The sequence below is a fragment of the Rhopalosiphum padi genome, chromosome 2 (assembly GCF_020882245.1).
Source record: "Rhopalosiphum padi isolate XX-2018 chromosome 2, ASM2088224v1, whole genome shotgun sequence".
NCBI lineage: Eukaryota > Metazoa > Arthropoda > Insecta > Hemiptera > Aphididae > Rhopalosiphum > Rhopalosiphum padi.
In genome coordinates this window covers 29331992-29357415 of record NC_083598.1, presented here as the reverse complement: position 1 = coordinate 29357415, position 25424 = coordinate 29331992, and the positions used below count along the sequence as shown (strand labels likewise).

At 27.7% G+C, this 25424-nt stretch overlaps 2 protein-coding genes across 3 annotated transcripts in view; one reads left to right on the top strand and one right to left on the bottom strand.

Annotated features, from left to right (window-relative positions):
- Positions 1-25424, top strand: part of LOC132919731 (serine/threonine-protein kinase S6KL) — a 53954-nt gene that overhangs the window by 6077 nt on the left and 22453 nt on the right. The window contains exons 6-8 of one of the 2 annotated variants that reach the window (XM_060981536.1): positions 1367-1525; positions 1587-1678; positions 20146-20172. In XM_060981536.1, coding sequence (XP_060837519.1) covers positions 1367-1525; positions 1587-1678; positions 20146-20172 — 278 coding nt within the window. The remainder of the gene's footprint in view (positions 1-1366; positions 1526-1586; positions 1679-20145; positions 20173-25424) is intronic. The other variant, XM_060981537.1, reaches the window with a different exon arrangement.
- LOC132919730 (transcriptional regulatory protein AlgP-like) lies at positions 3430-7030 on the bottom strand. The gene is given in 3 exon segments (XM_060981535.1): positions 3430-4072; positions 4074-5253; positions 6828-7030. Coding segments are annotated over 2 exon segments (1305 nt in total). The 5' UTR covers position 5253; positions 6828-7030; the 3' UTR covers positions 3430-3946.

Below are 25424 nucleotides of genomic sequence, written 5' to 3'. Positions count from 1 at the left end.
TCTTACCCACTGTTCATAATATAATTAAAAGTTGTATTATTTTAAAATTAATAAGATAATTGTCATCTTAATATTATGGAGTTAAATAAAGGATGATTCAACATCCTTCCTCTACAGTTTTTATTTTATTAATTAATTAATAAATAAATGTATTCTAACCCTGACTTTTTGGAATTTTAAAGTCTATGTAAGAACCTTATTTTAAAATACTTGTATTTTTTATACCATTTTTAGAGTATCCAGTGGCAGACGTTAGTTCTTTAAAAAATGAAGTCACCTTATAAATTGTTAAATGGATGTTATTTTTGAAAATATTAATGTACCTATCTAAATAATATTTATAATAGTAATTTCTGAGTTATTAAAACATAAATACTTAAAAATTGGTTTTACAAAAATACAAATTATTTGTAGTATTTTATCAGTTTTATTATTTAGATGATCTTACAAATCATTAAAAGTTGATAGATTAATATTAATTACTATAATTTTCAAATTATCATTGATCCAGTGGTAGTGGCATAACCAGGATTTTGAAATGGGGGTGGTGGGCCAACCCAAAATACTTAAAAAAAAATAATTAACAATTAACAATAATAGTTCATTTTTATATTAAGTTGATACAGTCGATGGGGGGAATGGCCCTCTGCCTTCCATATCTATGCCACTGCATAGATCTTATTTCTTCATTTCATTATTATTTAGTTCTAAAAGTTAAATAACAAAAATTTACTTATTCAAATTTTCGATTTAGATAATTAAACATTTTTAAAAAATTAATCTGTTTTTTAATTTACAGGGGAAATAAAAGTGATTTTGATTTTTTTTAAAGAAGTTTCTTTTGCAATATAATATTCTTTTCAAATTGTTTTTTGAAAATGTAGTGTTTAAGTATAGTTTAATTAAAAAAAATCAGAATTCGAATGAATTAATTATTAAATTAAAAAATGCGTTAAGTATGCTTGGTGTAATAAATTTATTTTATTTTTTATTTTTGAAGGAGCCTGTAGAAAATTATTGTTATAATTATATTTACATGCAATGCTGGCAATTTTATAATTATAATATTTGTATTGATAGTTTTTTTTTCTATAATTTATGAAGTACAAATTTTTACCATAATTTTTTGCCATAAATAATTTTAAACTTCAAAATAAATCTAGTGCAGTATTGACTTTGTACCTAATAAATTATTTATCAATTTTAAGGTTATTTTTTAAAGATTGAACGAATAAAGAAGAATAGCACTGTTTACATTTTTATTTTAAAAATCAATTTTTTACTTATAAAAAATATTTTAAATTGAGTTATATTATTTTTGATATAAATATATTTTAATATTTATACTAAACATATTTTATCACAGATTTTCTACATAATGCCGGAGTTATTTATAGAGATATAAAACCAGAAAATATATTATTAGATGATAATGGTCATCTCCAATTAATTGACTTTGGTCTATCTAAATGGCTTCCACAAGGCTGTCGTACATCTACCATCTGTGGAACTACTCAATATATGGGTTAGTTATTTTAAATATTTTTACAACAATGTATATTATATTTAGCTCATTTCTCTTATAGCTCCAGAAGTCTTACAGTCCGAACCATATTATAGTCATGCTGTAGATTGGTGGTCCGCTGGAGTGCTCTTATTTCAAATGCTAACAAATCAGGTAAAATTGATTAAATTTAATAGTTTTTAATTTTTATGATTTTTAATAAATAATATTTTTATATGAACGGGTAGTTTTTTTAAATTTAATAATTTTTAATCGATATAGATTTGATAAACATTAATTCTTTAACTGTAATTATATTATACATTATTGCCGTCAACACCTATATCACACTTTTTTACTACTTCAGATAATGCCAAGTAATGTTAACGATATAATTTATCAGATTGATAAAATCTTTGAACTAGAATAAAATTTACTATCTCAAGTTGTACGAATTGCTAAAGCATTAGACGATAAGAAAGAAAAATGACCATAAAGCTAATCCCGCTGCCATCTCACGGCAGTCGACAGCCCGCGGGCGGTGCACGCACAAAATTCCTTTAAAAAAAAAACCGCGACGACGACAGCCAAGAGAGGTGAATAACCAGTTCTGAACTTGAAGTCCAATTTCAAAACCGGTCCGTTTGACCTCCGCCGTAGACGGCTGTTATCCCCATGTTATTTTACAGCTATAATAAAATGTTCATTAAAACGCCTTACTCACTGATTTAACACACTTAGGTTAGTTTAACATAATTACGTTACATCAGCTATTCGCGTGCTCCGTATATATATATATATATATTATACATATTATAATATATATTTTTTATACTCACGCTCGACGTGTGTTTCAATGCGCTCATTATATCGACCACTTGGAATAATACTATAGTATAGCGTGGTCTGGGGTAAAATATACAAATTACTTATTATTATTATTAATAATAATATGATCTTATGTCTTTCCTACGGTGTTTGAAAAATGAATATATTCATATAACGGTAACATTATTATGAGTAGCGTTTGCTATACCTATCTATAAAGTAGCAGTATAATATATTGTATTATTTTGTTAGTATGTTTTTATTTGTTTATATTTTATAAAGTGAAAAAATTGACAGCGTAGTGATCGATGTTGTAACGTCATAGTGTTCACAGTCAAATTTTTTAATATCGAGTAAGTCGTGTGGTGTTTTTTCCTTTTGTTATGCTTCTATGGCTGAAATCCATAGGTATCGATTAAATTATAAAGGTACAAAGTTGATAAATGCACAGTGCACATTCATCGAGTTCCGTTTGTTTTGTTTTTATTTTTCACACACCTCCAAACAGAGAACAATTATTTTTTATTTAACATATAACCGTTTGGATTGTTAGAATGTTTTAGCATATTATTGTTTTTACTGTATCTACTCCCAACGGATTAAAACAATAAAAATCAATTTATTAACCATGGTAGGTTATTTGTGGTATTCATGTATATCCTGTGACCTGTGAAAGTTCATTTTCATTATTTATTTTATTTGTCGTATTTTTTACTTTTGGTTATTGGAACATAGACTATTGTTTTAATTGACAACCCGAGTGCACCTAAATTGCCTATTCAAAACGCCTTCTTAAATCGTTTTCCAAGCAATTATATTTTGTTGAGTGTTAATTATATATACTAATTTGTATCACACGCATACGCGCACTTGAGAATATTATGTTAAGTATGTTTATTAGCTTAATAAAAATTATGCTATAAGCATACACATATATAATGTCATTATACAATTGAAGTTTTATGTTTTGCTTTAATTATATAGAAGTTATTGAGTATTTCTATATCAATTATTATCTTATTTGGCTGATTTTTTTATTTTGTAAAAATCAATCATCAATAAAGGAGTTATAAAATATTATAATAAAAAAAACACAATTTTAAGAAATCGCGTATAATTTTCTATTGTTGATATATGACAATCTGTCATTGTATAATAAATTAGGTACATAATGTGTAAATAGTTAAATACTATCATTTAACAACCTAATAGCTAAATAGAAACTTAAAACTAACATAGTATTTATGTTTTTGTTCATTTAAATTATTATAAATAAGTCGCCTATAAATAAATTATTTATAAATTGATATCACACAGAAGAATGACTGAATAAATAGCAATTAATTTCACTACAAATTGTTTCCATTGTGAAAAATTGTTATGATTTATGTATATATATAAAAAAATTTTTAATTAAGTCTAATTAGAAACCAACTTCATCGGTTCATGAATTTTTGGGAGGAATGGCACTATAGACGTACATGATATATATTTTTTTTGTATTAAATTTGTATGACAAATATTGTTGTTTATTTGTTCTGCATGGACGTTATTCTGGTCCTTTTAGTAGTTGGTTCGTTTATATTGCTATTCAGTCTTGTCATTTTTGATTACCTAGTTGGTTTTCTTTGTTTTTTGTTTCTTCATAATTGAGTCGGTGGGCTTCTTTTCTTTGGTTGCGTCCCGTTTGTTTACGGAGTGCTGTTCTTTATTTTCATCATTGGAAGATTCTGGTTTTTTTTGGTTCTTCCGCTGCACTTTGTTCTGTTGGTTTTGGTGCTTCAGCTGCAGTTTCAGATTTTGGTTGTTCGGCTGGTTTTGCTACTTCGGCAGGTTTCTGTTCTTCAACTGGTTTTGGATTTTCTGCAGATACCACAGCGGCAGATTTTTTGTTATCTTCGGCTGGTTGAGCTTCTGATTGAACAGCTGGCACCACGGAATTGGCTTCTTTGGCGGGTACAACGTTCTTTTCAGCTTCAGGTGCAGTTACTGGATCAGAAACTGCAGGAACTGCAGGTGCTGCAGGTGCTGCAGGTACTTCAGGTACTGTGGGTGATACCTTGGTCTCAGATATTTCACTGGCAGCCGGTACAGCATCTTCCACTGGCTTTGCGGCTTGTGGCTCAGCTGGTTTGGATGGTTCTTCGGCAGCTTTGTTTTCAGTTGACGATGCAGATCCAGCTGGTTTGACTTCTTCAGCAGCAACGGGAGCGGCAGCAGGAGCAGCAGCGGGTGCAGCAGCTGGATCGGCTTGTGCAGTAGCTGGGTCGGCTTGTACAGCTGCAGATGTTGCTTGTTCAACTTGATTGGTCTCGATGGATTGTTGGGTAGCTTTTGCGTCTTGTGTTTCAGTTGGGTTGAGTGGTAGAGCTACAGGTACCTCGCTATTAGGCTTAGCTGCTTCTGGCTCAGCCTTTAAGTCGCTGGCGGGTTTGGGTTCTGGCTTAGCTTCAGCAATCAATTCAGTTTCAGCTTTGGCGTCAGTTACTGGTTTATTTTCTGGTGCTGCAGCTGCGGCGCTATCTGGTTTAACATCATTGTTAGTGGCTGGTGCAACCGCGTCATTTCCCGGTTTGGACTCAACAACAGCTGCGGATTTAGGGTCGCTTACTGGTTTTGACTCACTGGCTACAACAGGCTTTGCGTCGCTTTCAGGTGTAGGTTCCCCTGAAGGTTTTGGCTCGCTGTCAGCCTTAACTTCGCTAACAGTAGGCTTGATTTCCGCATCTGCAGGTTTCGCATCACTTTGGGGCTTAGCGTCGCTCACTGGTGAAGCAGCATTAGTTTCTGGTTTAGCTTCTACTTGCTTTTGAGGTGCTGCTTCAGTTGGAACTGCGGGTGCTACTTCACCAACAGGCATGGATTGGGTGCTCCAGAAAAGAGCTCCGAACAGGCATAGTCCCAAGATTATAGTTTTCATTCTGTAATAAATCGATTGCAATGTTAAACTTATAGATTTTTTACAAATGGTATTTTTTATAATATAAAATAATTTAATTAATTTAAACTTAAAGACAATTTATTATTTAAATAAGAACAATATAGATGGGCCGCTTATGTTAAGCTAACATTGGGGAACTCCTCATCCTATTCTTACATACGTCAAAAACAATACAGAGCATGTTATGTTTTAGTTTTAAAAACTCCAATGATATAAATATGATCTATTCAATGACTTTCTTTTGATTAGTAGTTTTTCAATTATTTGTACTTATATTATATATTTATAGCTACTGTATTATCATTTGTTGAGATCCCGAGATTTCAAAAATTGGCATTGAAAAAAAATCAATTGATTATTAAGTTATAAAGTATAGTTCTATAGTTATATTTGATAACAATTAATAATATTTTTTAAATTAGGTTGAGGCCATTTTATTTCAATTGATGTATTATGCATTTAAATTTAATTGTATTTTATTTTTAACTATAGATTTTTTTTTCATTGATAAAATATGTCGAGTATTAAATTTGAATTAAAATATAATTATTATACACAAGTTATTCTATTTTAAATTTAATTTTTATACATAAATGTACCTACCTAATATTAATTATATATATATCCTCTTATAGTACTTTTTTTTTTAAATAGTTTCCAATATCTTAATTAATGCAATTCAACAACTACAACTCTTATACCACTTATTAAAGTAAAACATTTGAAAAACTACGTAATTCAATTAATATTTAATATAAGATATATTTAATTTATATTTTAAGACTTAAAAATTAAAACGATTCATAAATAGTTACCTTTCAAGTAATAAAAATTTAAATTATGTTACATACTATAGTTAAAATCTATAAGTTTTCTAGAATATTTACTAAACAATGAATTTTAGTACAATTCAGTATATTTAATTATATTTATTGATTTTCATGTGTTTTATACTTATGTATGACATTATTTAACTACTATGTTATTTATTTTTAACGTCCTACATTTTATTATTTTAATATACCTACTTAATTTTCAGAAAAATATAAATTCCCGTTTAATATGAGTTTTAGTTTTTTTTTGTTACTGTTGAATATTAGTCTAAATATATTGCATCTTGATTATATTTATAAATTATTTAATTCAGTTGCAATTTTTTTTTTTTGTAACTTAAATTTACTGTATTTTAATAATGTATTAAAATATAGTATATGGCATATATTTTTTAATATTTAAAATATAGTTGAATATTATAATTTAAATAAAGGTCGATTATTCTATAGCTAACTTGATCACAAAATGAACACAAGATAAAAATATTATCATTGAAACAAAGAATTGAAAGAATCAATGATGTTTAAAAAAATTTTTCTGTATTTAAATTATATTAGAACTAGGTATAGTAGGTAGGTATAATATTACATATAATGTTATTATTTTATAGATATTTTTTATTTATGCCTGGTTCGAATCCAAAAACGTATTTTATTGTCTGTCTTTTCTGTTAAATACGACGGAGAAAAATAAATCTTAATATTAAAATAAATTTTTTACCTGGCTATGGTTTGTGTGTAAGACGTTGGTTTAAAAATAAAAACACGACACCGGAATATACTACTGTATACGGAACGAAATTGTATTTATTCTAAACCGCCGTGTTTCACCACTCACTGATCGTAATGTTCTGTCGGCAAAAAAGTTGTGTCCAGGTTTGCGCGTGATACTTGTGTAACGTTGCGCATACAACGGGCTACCTCTTTATAAGTAGTACCTCGGCGCAACACACGCACCCCCAGCAGCCTCGCTCGCACAGTCGCACACTGCTGCCACCACTCGGTCGCCTGTCCGAACAGAAAAATTGGAAACCAATAGTTTCGTTGTGGCTTTTAACAATAATAATAATAATGTCTATCCATGCGCGCAACTTTATTTCTGATGAAATTAGAATTTTTTTTTGCATTTATTTAAAATACATATAGTTTCATCGAGATTATATACAAAAATATTTTTCTCGTTCAACTTAATCATCATTAAATGCAATGAGATTTGCCCGCATTTTTCGTAATTCCAAAAAATATGCGTTGATTACATTGGATTTATACTTGGCTACACGCCTACACGTGAATGAAGTCATGATTTGATTTACGGTGTTATAGAATCACTATTATTCCATATTTAAATACTTTAAATTAGTTTATTTCATAACAATAAATTCATTATTAAATCGATGTAATGATAGATTAAAATATGTACATTTTAATAATTAATGAAAGATAAAATAATCTGGTTCTGAACTGATAAGTCAAGTATTTTTAACTATCAATATAATAATCATTTCATTAAATATTGTCAGTTATTACTAATTAATTTATAATGAATTCTCGTCTTAATTGATTAAAATGTTAACAATAATGTCATAATAATCATCATTCGTCGGTATAATAACAATAATAAATTATCTATTTTAAATTAAAAATTAATTTATTCATTATGAAAACCAAAACTGATATAGCTTAGAATATATTTTCATCACTAGAATAAGATATTATATGAATAGTTTATCATATAACGATATATATATTTTTAGATTTTTACTCACGACTTCGCAAGATCATTGTTTGAACACGAATTTAACATGTTAATGTATGTACTTACTAAATGCGTGCTTGTGTGTGCGTTTGGTGTACCTATATATAATCGCCCAGTACTCGTATATTGTGTTGTAATATTATGAACATGAATTAGCTACGCCTTTGTAACCAAGATAACAACTTTATAAACCAATAGACGCCAATATATCCGAAACATATACTTAGTATTTTGTAATAATCTTTCAAGTAAAAGTTCAGGGCTGTGTTGACCAACTACTTATTAATGTTTTTTTTCAAATTGGCGTGTAAAATATTATTGCTTATGACCCATGCAATTTTGAAATATTACACGACTTTCAACTATTTTAAATACTATTATTTTTCAATCAATAAAATATTTCATTTTAGATGATAGAACTTGAAATATAATAACTAAATTTATTTTATTTCTTAATTAAAGAAATAATATTTTGTTCACATAGTCTAATATTAAATTGTATTTAATTCATAATACAGCATTTTATTTCATTATTTTATATTTATTTTATTTTATTAAAGTCAATGAATGAATTAGTATTTTACTAATATGTTAAAGTAACTCCTTCAACAATCGGTGTAACAATAAAATTTGAACTGCTTCATAACCAATTGAATTCATTTATACATTATACATAGATACTTTTTTTACTAGTTAATTTTTAACCAGGACAGCGAATATGTAAGATCTGAATATTTTATTAGATTTATTCGAGGTGTTACCTATGTAATGGGTACCGACAAATGCCACGTATCTGAACATTGTAATATTATACGTATATAATATAATAAGATAATTTCACATTGGTATTGAGTTACACATTTACACATACGTTTATTTTTACCGTTACCTTATTATTTTGTACACAGTAAGAACTTGAGAAATTTTAATATCAATATTGCAGTATAACAAAGGTCCGTAATAGCAATATATCATTATAATATATGAAAAGAAAAAAATTGATAAAAAAAAAACCTTTCGTTTCAAATAAAATCTTCAACAGTCGTTTCACGATTTTACGTTGATAACAAGCAGTGTCTGACACATTCAACGGACGCCGGTACTTCAATTGAACAATATTGATACAAAGTTGTTATAAGATGTATATAATATACTTTACAATAATAATAAAGCACTCGAATAAAAGTATACTTTGTGTAGAAAAAATCATCTTGAAAAGTTCTATGCTGCTCTCTATATTATATTCTGTGGTATGTAGGTACTCGTTCAGTTTTTTCTTTAATAATTCTACCCGATTTTTATAATATTATTATTTAAAATAAAGTTGATTTATATGTCTATGTATATTGTATTATTGTATAATAATATGTACCTATTTATTTTAGTATTTTTATTTTACTTTTAAGTTTTAGTTATATTATAAGCAAAAATCATAAATTTCTTACTTATTATTAGTTTATTAGTTTTTTATAGCGAAGATATACTTTTGGACATTAAATTAATTTTTGTCGATAAATATGTTAAAAATATATGCTTAATTGATATTCGTTAGTTTATTTCAAATGGAAGCGCAGCATGTTGTATTAGATAGTTTTATGTGGCAATATATAAATTTCCCTGGAGAATTTAGTTGCATGTTGTTAGTGGTCAATTAAATTAAAAAGGTCAGAAACAAAAAGTACCATTAAAATACACGAAATATTCTGCGTGTATGCTCAAACAAATTAAAACATACACAGAGACAACAAAAACCTTATATAGCTTCACCATTTTAGGATTTTAATTTTCACAAATTCTACTGTAACACTGGCCTATTCCCCTAACCCAAGTTCAGTACTTTTCAAATATTGATTTTCGGTCTTTCGATGTAGATAATTTATGGTTGTTCCCTTTTCTTCGGTGTTGGTCCAAACCTAATACGTTACGTACACTGTGTAAATGAATATAACTTCTAACTATAATCGACATATTTTTTTGGAACGCAATATAACCGGAAATTCGTTACACATATAATATATTCGAAAGGTTAGGTTAGGTATTATTGTACGTGCAAATAAATATCTTTCTCTTTAATAAGATAAAATCAGCGATTGATATTAGAAATATTGAAATTTAAATTTATATTGGAGCATATCAACGTCTGAAAGCAAAAACCGTTTTATATTTTAACAATGTACCAATGTAAAATCAGCGATTGATATTAGAAATATTGAAATTTAAATTTATATTGGAGCATATCAACGTCTGAAAGCAAAAACCGTTTTATATTTTAACAATGTACCAATGTAAAATGTAAGTTGCATCTAAGCATCTAACTAATATTTATAATTCAACCCAGGTTACATCAACAAATTTAATATTCTATAATAATGTTTAGTTTATATTATACCTATAAAAAACAATTAATATAATAAACAAATAATGGTATGAGCCAGTTCATTTGGTTTTTCATTTATCCCAAACCGGTTTTATTTTTTCTTATTATTCATTTAATAATACATATGTTTATAATTGGTTATAATAGAAAGACGCATTATATTTTTTTACTATAATAAGTTCTGAAGCTAAACTAATATACTTATTGACTTGCAGTATAATATTATGATAAATAACACGTTATAGAAGTGAAATGCGCTGTTAATAAGACATTGTTTTAAAAATGTACGTATGTAATAAATAGGTTCAGTAAATTTATTTTAAATTATTCTTATTATATTACATAAAACAATTATCTAATTAACAACTAACGTTTAATAAATGATAAATTGAAAAATTTTTTTAGTGCCATAAGATATACTTAAAATATATTAATGTATGACTGATATTTGCTATTTATTTTTAATAAAAACTGTGTAAAAATCGTTGATTTTCAAAATAAACACATCCATAATTTACGAAAATAACGTATTAAAAAAAAAATTATAGAATCACTTATTAATATTGATGTACCTATATGCCTGTATTGAAGGGGCACATAACGTTTTTATGGTTTTATAACTTGTTGGCACTTGGCGTGCTTGTAAAGTAACGGTTGTAGACTTACATTTTAACCGTTATAGTCTTTGAATTTGTAGTTCCTGTATGAAAAGACAAATTACGGCGTTGAATTTAAAATCTGTATTACAGAGGAACAAGCTTTAAGAATCGCTTAAATCAATGTTTTACGTTTTAAATAGTTGCGTAATAATTATTATTCACTGAATAAATTTGGGACACTGGGTTGAGAAATACAAGTTTTCCACCTATAACAGTCCAGACAAAAACCCAGCCAATTTATTGCCGCCCATTAAATCTTGTTATCTTCCGGACCCATCAGACGGTTTTTGTTTTCGGTATTCTCTATTGTGTGTGTGTAATTTTTTTTTCAACGGTTCACGTCCAATCTGTATTTTATATCTCGGCTAAATGGTACCCATTATTTCGTTAACCCTTTATTAAAAGTAAACGCACATTATCTTTTGCGTATTCGGCCTGCAGGTTCACTACACAACATTCCACTGGTATTTTGTTCGTTTTTATTTTTGGACATCATCATGACAAACCGAAAACAGCTGTGAAAGATTTCTCCTATTACACGTACATTGTAAACCCTGATGAGACAAAAAGTCCAAAAACAAACTTTGTTTATACATGTAGTATAAAAATGCGGTTAAAGAAGTTTTAATTTTTATTATAACTCACGAAGCTACTTAAAAGTGTGGAAAACGATTTGATCCAAACAACCTGTATATTGCTATTTTCAAAATAGTAGAGAAATACTTTTTTATATATTAAAGTATTAAACCTTAGATGACTATGTCCCTATTACATATTTTGTTTGTACCTACTAAATTGACGCGTACTTATTTCGCCTAAAAGCGTTTTCACGAATTATATTAACCTTTACAAAAAATAACATGTAAACTGCACAGGCTTGGTGGTGCTACGAACATATTATCAGATCAGCATATATGTTATTATTATTATCATCATCGTCGTCATCGTCATAATCATAAGAACACACATTTACTAGGAGATGGCGTGTACCTATATTGGAATACATGCAAAACTGGTTTAGTCGGTCTGACTATTATCATTATTATATATAATTCGCCAGAAAGGTCAAAATTAAATGTAACGGGATCACAGTATAATATTTTTAATCGCACCATCTATTTTTAGCCACAACGATAAATTGTTATTTATATGCAACTGGAGAAAATTGAACGTTTCTGGTTACTGGTCAGTGGTAACGGGTACATGTAGCAAAGCGTATCTCAATTCACATTAAAAGTTGCACTTAGAACTTTCGCACTTTTATTCTAAGAATAATTTCATAAATTATATTATTATGATAAACTATATAAATTTGGTGTCTTCATTTTTATCAATTGTTTACTGCGTACACAATTCATATTAATTTTCTTTGCAAAACTCAAAAATAATCATAATATTATAATTAAAATTTGCATTTTAATCGATTTATTTATTCCGCATATTAGATATTGTACTTATTTAAGTGCTGGCAAAATATTCCTTAACAAAAGTTTCACTATTAAATAAGTTTTTTTAAGTAGGATAATTAATATTCTCCATTTTATTAAAATGTCAAATGCTAAGTATTTAGTAGGTATTTACTATTTGCATAAAAAGACGATAATTATTTGGAAAATTGTACGTGATTTATTTTAATTTCCCAACATTAAATAAAATCATTAATACTTAATAGAGTTTTGATGATTTAAAAATCTATCATTAAATAAAATTTCTATGACATTTTATGAGAGTTAGATCATTGATAGGTAACACTTTTTATTATAATGTTTTGTAATATATTGAATTTAGGAGGTATACATTTAAGTTTATGTTACAAATACAAATATTTAACAATTTGTTAAATTTAAATGTAAGATTATTTTTAAAACAATTAAATAAACTTATTATAAATATAATATTGAAAATTAATTCTAATATAAAAATTAATTAGGTAAATAAATTTGTATTTATTTCATTACTTATTAAATTTCAAGCAAGCCTTAAATAACTGATAATTTTAATAATAATATCATATTATATAATATATTAAATATTAATATGATGTATTTATGCATTCCACTCAATCGTTTTTAATAACTATACAAATAATATAAACAGAATTTAAAGTGAACAATACTATGAATATTTTAAATTTTAATGACATGATCGAACCATATTTTGTATATTATAATAATTAAGTCTTGATAATATTTCTTCTTGTTCCTTGTGATTATTCAAGATTTAAGGTTGTTATGTAATCTGTGTATTACTCACCAGACTGCTATAGAGTTAACCGTGAAATCATTAAAAATCAATTTTATTTTAGTGTAATTTATCAAACTTAAATATAAAAGCTTTATTTTGTCTTTTCACATAACTAGTAAGAAAAATTTGTAAAAACCTATTCCTAACAATATTTATATTTTTTATTTTCGTGTCTGAATCTAAATGTTTAGTGTTTACTAACATTTTAAATGGGTACCGCTAATAATATATATTCTAACATATTGTTGGGTTTTTTTTTAATGCTTCAATTGGTTTCCTTGCGGCTACTTCATTGATCAAGTTCATGAGTTACAATGTTAAAAATTGCACCAGGAAGCACAAAGTCACGATCGGTCGAAAATTCCAGATAATTATTTATCGATTATATAAAATCGCACCATCTTGGCGCCCATCATATTCTAAGAACAACCCGTTTTAATAGGCCAACACGCATGCAGCCGGTTCATGACTAATATGATACTCCAAAATACACCTCGAGCCTTGAAAAGTATTATTTACGAGTTTGTCTGACAAAAAACACATTCATAATACATATTTTCTTTCTTCTCATCACAATAAAATTATTACGAAACGATATTATCTTCTGCAACCTTCAGAAATTTATACAACACCCGTGATTTAAATGATGATCGACGCATTTGTACAGAAATCTAATTACCGGTTCTTGGACAGAACCTGATAAACTTGACCTTTGCTCAAACTGCTCAAAGTTTTCCAAGTTAAATCGGAAGTGTGTGTTGTATTATTTTTTGACCCATTTTTTTTTAATTATGAATATACGTCTACCTTTTTTCCAACTATGTACCAGTAAAAGTTCCAACAATTTCACATGGCCTTGCATATTAATTGAAAATTGAGTCCAGTAGTTGGTAATTTCTGAAAAGGTAATTTTTTATTGTTTCTATAACTTTTAGGAACAAAGAATAACTATAGTTACAACTTAAAAGCATTAACAGATGTAAGCATAGATAGACAAATATAAGCAAGTGTGGTTTTACTCTTTTTATGGAGAAGTTCCTTCAGAATCATTTTTAGAATGCTAAGATTTATCGCACTGCTTTCAAATACATAAAACAATAACACACCGTACTGTATACCTACTATACGCTGCTCATCTGCTGTGTACCTGTATCGTGTCTGGTTTTTTTTTTTTTAATTGTATTTTTGAATTTATATGTATATAAAAGTTATAAATAACATATGATTGTTAATCTGATTTTTTTATACCTTAACATATTCTGAGGTCATTTCATTTAATTATAGCATCTGTCATTGTTTGTTTGAATTTCCCGTGGTAAATGACTTGTCTTGTGCTTAAACACTTGTAAATAATTTTTACTCTTAAACGTATTTTTCTTTAGGTATATAAATTAAAATATATATAGGTTACCCACTTGCAAAGTATTGCTGGTGGATAAGTTTCTTCTGTGCACACATTTCTTGTTAGACATTTTATTATTTCCCAATATCAAGTTACATTTTTATACTCATGAATCATGATTCATGTTATATGAATATTTTACACCTCGTATAAATTATAAAAACAATGTACATGAACCTATGAGGTATTCAAATTAGTTTTAATAATAATTATTCCATATTTTCTATCATAATAACAAGCAAATAATAAACAAGTCCATGAAATGTAAAATAAACAAGTTTTTATCTGCTTGTTTATGTAATTAATCAATAACTATTTACTAATGAATAATGACAATATTTAATTGTACATTTTTTACGCTTTAACAAAATGATTAAATTTACTAAATTAATATTAATGTATTTCTAAACACACGTGTCAAAATATTTTACGTTATGTATTATGTAGGTATTTAACAAATTAGTTTATTTGTTAAAATATATTTCATAAACTAAAATAAAATTTGTAGTATTTATTTATTACTTATTATGGATTTTTAATTTGCTATTTAATTGTTGTAGTAATGACACGTTTAAAACTCTAAACTTTGGTAGTTTTCACTGATGACATATATTAATTGTGACCACGTTTTGGTCAAAAAGTATTATGTAACAAATTATTTTGACTTTGACTTTTAAATTTCCACACCTAATTAGTATCTTTGATAATACACTCTTCTGATGATGGTTTTAATAATTTTTCTAAACATAAAGTAAACTGACCAATAGTTGTAAAATATAATATATTTATTGCGCACGTTTTTATTTTTTTTTTTTTTTTTATTCACAAATTATATAATTTACAGACATTATATTATATAATTATTAAAAAATGTCTATTGTTTTTAGATTACAACAGATTTAGATGTACTTATTATTAAATGAATAATTTTTAGTCCTGACGTATGAAAATTATATAAAGCCTAGGTTTTATGTCATACCTACTATAGTACAATCAATAAAATATGTCAAAAAATGTTTAGTACATTTATTTTTAGAGTCTTTTAAAGACTATATTAGTTCAGTTATAGCTTCATTCAAATGAGTGTTAAATATTTCTTTCAAATTCACAATAAAAAATCATAATTATATACATTATACACTATATTGGGTTTTCTTATTTCAAGAAAATAAGTATTAAAAAAGGTTATTCAATAGGTTTTAAAATTCTATGATTTATATTTATTATTTTTCTTATATTTCAATTCTGACCAGTGTTTTTTAATCCTATCTAAATAAGTTTTTTTCAGTTGTATTGTAATATAAGTACTATCAAATACGTATACTCGTATTAATTTTTTAAATTAAATTTATATTTGTAATGAACGGAGTATTTTGTTTAAATTATGTATTTTAGAAAATTGCTTTTCCATATTCAAATTTACCCATATATTTTATTTAACCATTGAATGAACTAGATATATAGTATACTATTCATACTTCATAGATAACATAATAATTAATAAGTATTCATTTAAAATTCAATTATTTTACATGGTCAGTAACTTTGGAAAATGAGTAAGGCCAAAGTATAAGAAGTTTTCCGGTCGTTGCAGTGTATTGTTAATAATAATTATTAAAATAATCAATCTTAAATTAACAACCGAGAGGTCGGGCGCTGTTCATGAGTCTTAGATCCGGGTTAATATTATTTTTTTCACGTTTTAATATTTGCAACGTCATACTAAAATTATTCATTTAAGAGATTTTAAATAAAAAATGTATTTTGTCTTATTTGAATAATGCATCATGTCAAAATTAACAAACAGTCTTAGCTATGATATTTACTTTATACATATGGCGGTACCTACCTTTATCAATTATTATAAATACGATAAAATTGAATATTATTTAATATATGTGCATTACCTATATACGAAGGTCCGGGAAACCTGAATGAAGACAAATGACCTTAAAGATAATATCTTGAATTAGTTTTAAAGTTCCGTGATTTTTTTTAAAATTTTAACAATTTCAAAGATTTAAAAAAATCTTAACATTTATATTTTTTGTAGAAACTATCGTAGTTATAACGTGTTGATTCACATACAATTATATTAATGGGTTTGAAGTATAGGTACCTAATTAACAACTATTTCAGAGTATAATATAAATATATATTTATGTAATACATACTTACTCACGCGTGTATTTATTATAAATTATAATATATTCTGTATTTCTGCTTCTACAGAAATTACATACAACGGTTTATGGAATATTTGGATTGTATTTTGCTGATACTCATAACTCATAAGTTATATAGTTACCTACCAAATAATTACTAATGATTTTAGAATAAAGGCAAACATTTTTAAGATTTAATTATACTTAACTTTTTAATGTAAAATCCTAGTATAATAAAATCAATCATAAACAGTTATAATTTTATCGTCACTCTTAGAATATAAAAATTTGGCTCATATTGTAGTTTTACGGTCAGCTGTTTTATCTTTAATACTTGTTTCAATGTTCGTGTCGTATCTTTTTTAATTAAGTGGCTAATTTTAATGAATAATTAAGTGGTTTTTTTAAAAAAAATTTTGGATTAAATACTTTAATTAATTTGGTAATTATTTAATATTTTTGTACAGACATTTTTATGCGATGTGCAGAATTGCTGGCAATAACCTTCAAATAGGTCTTAAACTGTACACCGGGTAGGAAGTTGGTTACAATGGCAAAGCTAATATAACTATATGGAAATAATCGTTTCACATTATTCCCGTGTAAATTAGTACACACACACATACACACACGCTGTACCTGTGATGTATAATATTAACAGCGTACAAAATAATACCTTGTCAACCGTCAATATTGTGGTATAAATTTGTTTAGAACGTTGTTCTGACAAATTGCTTGGGTATAGAAACGCGCGCGTACAAAAAGACTTGGTGCGTCATCGGCGGGCACATTGATTTGATTTCGTTGATATAATAAAATTTATGATTAAAAATATAATAATGATGACGACGATGATGATAATGATAATAATGAGTAAAAATTGCGACTCAACCGTTGCACTGTAGTGGATGTTGTGTCAATTGTGTGTGTGCTGTGCTCTATGCGCAAATTATGTGTCGTTATCGCAGCGGCGGCAGCCCGCTGGACTCGAAATTCATCGCTACCATCAAGTTGAACAACCTTCAATATTATTATGCTCCGTCGTTCACGGTCGTCGTCGTCGTCGCGGTGTCTTATACGCATATCCTGTGTGAACGTATATAATATTATATATTGTACGATATAATATATATTATATTATTATTATGATTATATAGTGGTAATATTCTCAGTATGTATTTATTTTTTCCTCTTCTAGTTGGTACGTAAGTTTTTTTTTCTTCAATTCTTTACGGGTAAAGGATTAAAAAAAACTCTATATACCGTGCGCAATAAGGGACGACCGGCGGTACATAATACAATTGTATACGCATGTAGCTATACGGCGCAGCGGTAATATAATCACACGTTATATACGAGCGGTGGGGTCGTCATGGCCATAAACGGAACTTGCAGAAAATACAGCGGCGGACAACGCGCATAATTGTTTTTATATTATATAATAATATACCATTGCGATAAGTCGGATCGAATGTTACTTTTGCAGCTCGATAGGACAGCACAATGAACCGAAGATTGTTCGACCTTTGTCCGTCGCGCGCTTCGACTCGCAAAACGTATTTCATTCCGTATGTATGTATAATAATATGATTATTATTGCGCGTGTATGCCATAAAGATGACGAGGGATGCTCTTTTCATCTTATAAGACGTTGAAGCCTATGCCCGTCTGCAGTATATAGACATAAATACCGTTTTATCACAACTATATCTCGTCGACAGGTTATACCTATTCCTGTTCGCATATATAATAGGCAGACGATTGGGAGTTCATATTTTGACTTTTTGGATTATTGTTTTTACGATTCCGATCACATGCGTATTAACTTTTGATTTAACTTCACTAACAGACTGTTAACGACTTTTTAAGTCTATAGAATTTAGTGATTAATATTAATTGTCTACATTACCTGTATACATACCGCTGTGGGAGAACGGACGGAGATTAGAACATTAGATTGCCATATTACATTACTATATTTATACTATTTATAGTAATATCATTTCGACTCTTATAAGGAGGACTTATTTTATTTATTTATTTTATTAATACGGAATATAATATATTGTTAAATTAATTGATCTGGCGAGCAAAGGTCAAGGCTTGTAATATATTTTACGTTTTTCGTTCAATTATAGAATTACATTTTTCTCGTTTTCGGTATTCGATAATCCTGCAATTGGGGGAGCATATATAATGCCGTGTTTCGCTCGTCCCGCCTCCGAGTTCACGTCATTGACTATAATTTTAGGATTTAATAAAACCCATCATTATACCATTTTCGAAAATATCGGTTTTCGAACAATCACCACCGCCGTTCAATTGTCAGAAACCGTCTAGCTGTTGCTGTCGTATTATTATTGTATAATGCGTATACGTATATATTTGGTGCGTTTTCATATAAAACAATCAGAACGCGTAATCGGTTTTCAGTCATATTTTTTTCCTTTTGTAAAAACCATTTTCACCATAAATTGTGTAATTATTGGACAACTAAATATTATATTATTTATATAAACAACACTGAAAAAGAAATTACGTGTGAAAAATATTTATACTGGTAATATTCATGTTATTATCGAATCGTTATGTTATACATTTATAAGGATATAGAATTTTTTTATGAATTCTATCAATTTTTACGTAATAAACTATCACTTGTATTCAATGGCCAGCGACCATAAATCAACTACAATAATTTGTACTTATTATAATTATTATGATAATTAATATTTTTTGTTACAATCGTATGATTGGTAAAACACTGTCATGCATGTTCTGCTTCAAATCCTTCTTAGAATATTATGATTTACCCATATTATTGACTTGCTTTAAATAGGAGGTATATTTCTGCAGATGCATTATATATCCTGACCATATTTCGAAATTCAACAGGGAATGAAAGAGCTATTTGTTTGTTTTACTTCAAGTGTTTTTAATGTTTTTTCTTACGCATATCTTTTGAAAAAAAATGTTATACATTAAACTACTCAATTAAGTTCGATATTTATGACTATTTGAGGTGAACCTGCACAATCTACTTAAAATAGAATATCTATTATGCCAATAATTATCGATTTCAAATTTAAAATAATAATATATCATTATATTTTACCGAGGTGAACGAATAGAGACGAACTTTTAATATGGGAACTAACAAATATTGTTATTATTATATCGAATGTAATATGTTTTTAAGTGTATCTTTACGATATTAGTAGAGGTCACCTTATCAAGTATCTGTTTTGTGTTTATTATTTCTGAATGTTAATCATTCGAGTTATAAAGTGATTAAATAACTACTTTTAAAATTATCATTACTCATAAAATTATGACTAATAAAATCATTGTTATTATTTAAATATGCGTAAACTGTACGTCCTTTTAATAATTATAACATATTTTACTCTGGATTATTGCGTTATGTTTTATATAGGTAGCTGATGCGTATTTAAGGATTGGGGTAAATATTTCTTCTTTTATATTATAATTTATTATTTTTAATTTGTAATTTATAATCACCACTTTCCTGAATTTTTTTTTTTTTTTTTTTGATGTACGAGACTGATTCAACATCATAGTAAGATAAGTAAAAATACGTTTGACAAATCGCTGTCATAATGTATTATGATACACCGCAAATCTTTTTTTTGAACCATTGTCTCTTTTTTCCAACGTTTCTAAAGTAACAGAGAATTAACTGCTTTAAAAATAACGGTCACAGCCCTCATAAATAGTTGATTTAACAATGTTTAAATTATGCCTTTTATAGTTTCGTTTATTAGTATTAGTATCATATTATACTATGAATACGTAATAAAAAATAAGTTAATTAGCCATCAACTGCAGTATTACATTTACAATATATATAATGCATTTCTGCAGCGTACATATACTTAATAGACTTTTAAATTTTAATTTACTTTGTGTTTTTATTTATTTTTTAAATTGAATTTCATGATTAAAAATCACAAAAGTAGTTATATATTGCCATTGCATTTATAACAAAACTATATGCTCTTAAAAAGTTTTATGGAGTTTTTGTTTTTATTATATTTTTGTTTTAAAGTCAAAAAAATTAAATCGTTTTATAAAACACTTGGTTTTCTTGTATAGAATAATCGAGACCTTACATATTTATTTGAAAAATTATGTATTTAAATGTTTAGAGAAATATTTATTTTATTTTGAGAATTTACCAAGTGAAATATTATAACTATTTATAACTAATGCATACTTATAGTGTTTTTTCAATATATAATATTAAGTTCTGAAATGTTCACAAAATGTTTTAATTGTAGAAAAACGTTTTAAATTAAAAATAATTGATTAAGCTTGAATCATCTGGTTTCGAACTAAAAATTAGCTTAATGAATCAAGTATAAAAGAGTAGTTATCACAATAATACAAGATTCATCGACAAAAATATATTGAAGATTCCATCACTTCCTAGGCTTGAATCTATACTTATTATATTTGTGTGAATAATGAAGTAATTTAATTAAAAAGAAATTTTGGAATTTGTACGTTATTCAGTTGGGTTTTTACTCCTGTTATACATTTTAAATGTAATTTTACGATTGCTCTTGAATACCAACATGGCCAGGATGATGCATTGATGCTGATTGATATTATGTTTTGTTGATAAAAAATACGTGATGAATACGTGGTATTTTTATACGTACGCAAACTTACTATGCATATAATAAACTACAATATGATAAATGTTGGAGATTTTGCTACGAAATATGACACTTAAAAATTATTTTAAAGGTTTATAAGTTTAATGTATTCAAAACAATAATTATAATTTAGTTATCTATACATGTATATTATATATTATATACATCTTATTTTTTGCACAGATCGCTTATAATATGTACTATCGTAATTTTCGGCGAAATTCCGTGTAAATTACTTAACCTCATCTGCACCAGCAGCTATAGTATAGCTGCGGTGATAATTATCTTCAAAACTATGCGCTAAATTTCCTTTACCCGTTAATTTGTCATTACCAACTTAAATCATAAAACCGACCCGTGACTGCAGGTATCTACTGCCCTGACCTATGGGAAAATCGTACGTCACTGCAGTTGATGTTTTAGTCCTTTTAGCCGTTTTTCGTTTCGCCGATAGTACCAAACAAGCATGGTATTATAAGTATAATTTTAATAGGTACGACTTAAGTATATATGTAATATGAAATTATAAACAGATGTGGATCCATGGGGTGGGAAGAACAAAAGCTTCCCTACCATGAATTTTAAATGAAAATTAAGAATTATTAGGAACCTTTTTCTGTTAATGAAAAAAATACTTCCGAAAAATATTTGTTCACCTCCCTTCATTATATTAAAATCCTGGATCCACGCCCGGTTTTAGAACCGGGGGAAAATATAATATACTATTGACCACCTCTTGCAGTATAAGAGTGCAGTGTATGTATATATTTAAGGGTTGGGGCATTTCGGTGATGGAAAAAAAATAAATTTATACCGCTGATCGATATGATATAATGATATGGTTGTATAAATATTGGCACAGATATACATTATGTCGAGTGCGTGCGAATATATCACAAATGTCTTGTCGACATGTCATAAACATATTATACAGGGTGATTATAAGTGCCTTTAATAATGAATTTATTCAATTTATGATTGTTGGAATATTTAAGTATCTGCGCGTACTTAAAGGAGCAAAAAATATTTCCAAATGCTTACATTTTTTATGCAGCAAAAGAGATATCCTTCTATAATACTGCAAACTTTTTATATGCTCAAATAAGAATCATTCTTTTTTATTTTATAATATTGCCAAGGTGATGATTTCATTTTAAAACTTTGATAAGTATTGGGTATAAACATTGAAATTCGAACGAATAGTTTCTGAGTTAACAAACTTTAAGTAGCTACAAAGAATTTATCCATATTATGATAATAGATTTAGAATATATAATATTATGATTTAAAAATTAAATTATTATATAAGTCCTTAAATAAATTATATAATATTTTTTTATGTTAAACCTTTATTAAGGTCTATTATACTTATATCTAGTTCATAAACTATACAGTGATAAAGTCTTATAACTAGGAAACTACTCGTTCGAATTTCGAATTAAATACATCAACGTTAAAAAAAAAAAAATTATCTTATTAGCAATATTAATAGTACCTAGAAAAGCGTTATGATCCCCATTTGATAAAAAAAAAAGAAGTAGTTTACAGTAGTATTTCTTCAAATAGTATACAAAAAATCTAAGTAGATAGGCAACTATTTAAAAACATGGTCTTTAAACAGTTTAAACATACCTATACTTAAAAATTAAAAAATCAGAATTTGAACACCATATACATAAAGCAATGTTAAATATATAAAATAAATAGAGTTAGCTGCTTGCTAAATCACCCTGTAGTACATATATACATAAATGTACACGAAATAATACGTAATATTATAATATTATACACACACGCGTTTTGCGCATATCGCGTCGTCGTCGACAATAGCAGGTCGGACAGACACACACGCACACACGATGATTAATCGCTATAATATCGCATAATATATCATATGTTTTATATTATTATTATTATCATGAATTCGGCGGCAATTGTTTCGGATAATATTGTACCTACGCGTATCAAATATTATACACTTTGTATAATATTATGATCGCGCGTGCGCCAAAGAGAGGTGCCCGTTCGACGGTCGCCCGCAGGGTGCACGTGCATTGTTCGTGGTCCGCGCGCGCCGTCGTTGTCCCGGTGACTACGTGTGCGTGTGCGTGCGTTTCCTTCGCGCCCGACCTCGCCCTCCGATCGTCACTCGCAGCCTCCCGTTTCAATTTTCAAAGTCTCGCTCGCCGCCGGCAGTTCAACGCACTCAAAGGCGGAGCGAGCTATTATGTTATATGCGTGTGCCGCAACCGCCGCCGAATGACTCGCGGAAAAAGGATGACTGTGCACTGCTATACGTATGTGCGTGCCTATGATATACGAATATAATATATATTATGATATTATATTATATTATGTATCATGTTTGTGTGTGCGTATGGATACAATGCGCGAAATCTAAAGCGAGATGAGACACCGAGTGTATTATAATAATAATAACATTCAGTGATGTTTTCGCTGTTTTTTTTTCTAGGGTATAAACTCCATACTGCATAATATTATAAAGATTCTATTGATATACGAAACTATAAGAGAGCTAAAAAAAATTGCTTGTATTTTTATATCATGCTTTCTAAATTTTAAAACAAGTCATGAGCATTTTATAAGATGGTAAATTGTTTTCTGATTATACGGAAACATCACACACGGTTTACTGACGTGTACGGCTCACTCTTAAGAGGTTACGACTTATACAAAATAATAAATATAGTATACATTTTTTTTAATGTAACCGTTTTAACGTATTAGTAATTAGTATGTAAATATGCAATAGTGTCCGCATTTACAATTGTATTTATATTAATGTATATACATAACCGGTTAAGCTACAGACAAATAAACAATTCTTTAAAAAACTACAAAGTATGGAGGTTCGGTTAACTACCCCTTTCCCACATTCTATATTATATGGTAACTAGCTTGTGTCAACACTGGCAAAAAACACGCTATGGTTCTCTGCAAAACTACGTGTATATATAAATAGTTTCGGTTATGTTTAACAAACCTTTAAAAATTAGTATTCGTACATTAATATAAATTTATCAAGAACAACACTTCAATTAGAAATTTGTCGGTCGGACTAGGTTTGCTAGTCTTGACGAAGTTTTGCTCTGTATGTATAAAATAATGGTCAAAAAAAAAAATGATATTTTAGAGTTCAGTTATACATACGACGAAAATTTAGTTTGATGGATTATCTATAGGAAAATGATTGCTCCAAAATATATCGCCGCGTGAAAATCGCAATCGTATACAGAGTAACTTCTTATATAATAATTTTAATTTTAAATTCAATTTTTTTTCTTTAAAATAAATTCGTTTATTTGAATTTTTAATCAGTATAAGTATATGTATATCTACTTGAATCAAGCAACATTTTCAAATACGCACGACTTTAACCAATTAATAAGAGTGTCATAGAGTGTCATGGTAATACAAATTTCTTTGTTTCAAACAAGGATCCCATTTTTTTTTTTTTGAAAATAGTTGAATAAATTTGAATGATGAGTACATTTTGAGTTATATAACTTTGCATACTAAAGAATAATTAGTGCAAAGTAATTGATTTGAAAGATATGGTGGGGCTATGTCGCTATGATGATAAAAATTGAAAACTATAGTAAATTATATTATCCATCAAAATTTTATAATTTGTAATAATTTTACTAGATTAAATATTACATTTATTAAATATTTTTGTAATTTTTAAGGACTATTATACTTAGAATTTATATTTTAATAACTCAGAAACCATTTGTTTTTCTGAATTTTGAATTAGATACATCGACATCTTCAAAAAAATTTTCTACTAGACAATTTATAGTAAAAAAATCGATGATTATTTTGTAAAAAAAAAGAACTTTGTATCACTAGACCTACTTTCTTATAAATTTTGTAAAAATCTCAGTAATTGAAATGTATAGTCTTTATGTATACTTATGAATTCCAAAAATCTGAATCCAAATAAATGTATTATTAAAGGGAAACAATGGAGATGAGAAAATGTATACGTACTCGAAACGGTCGACATTTA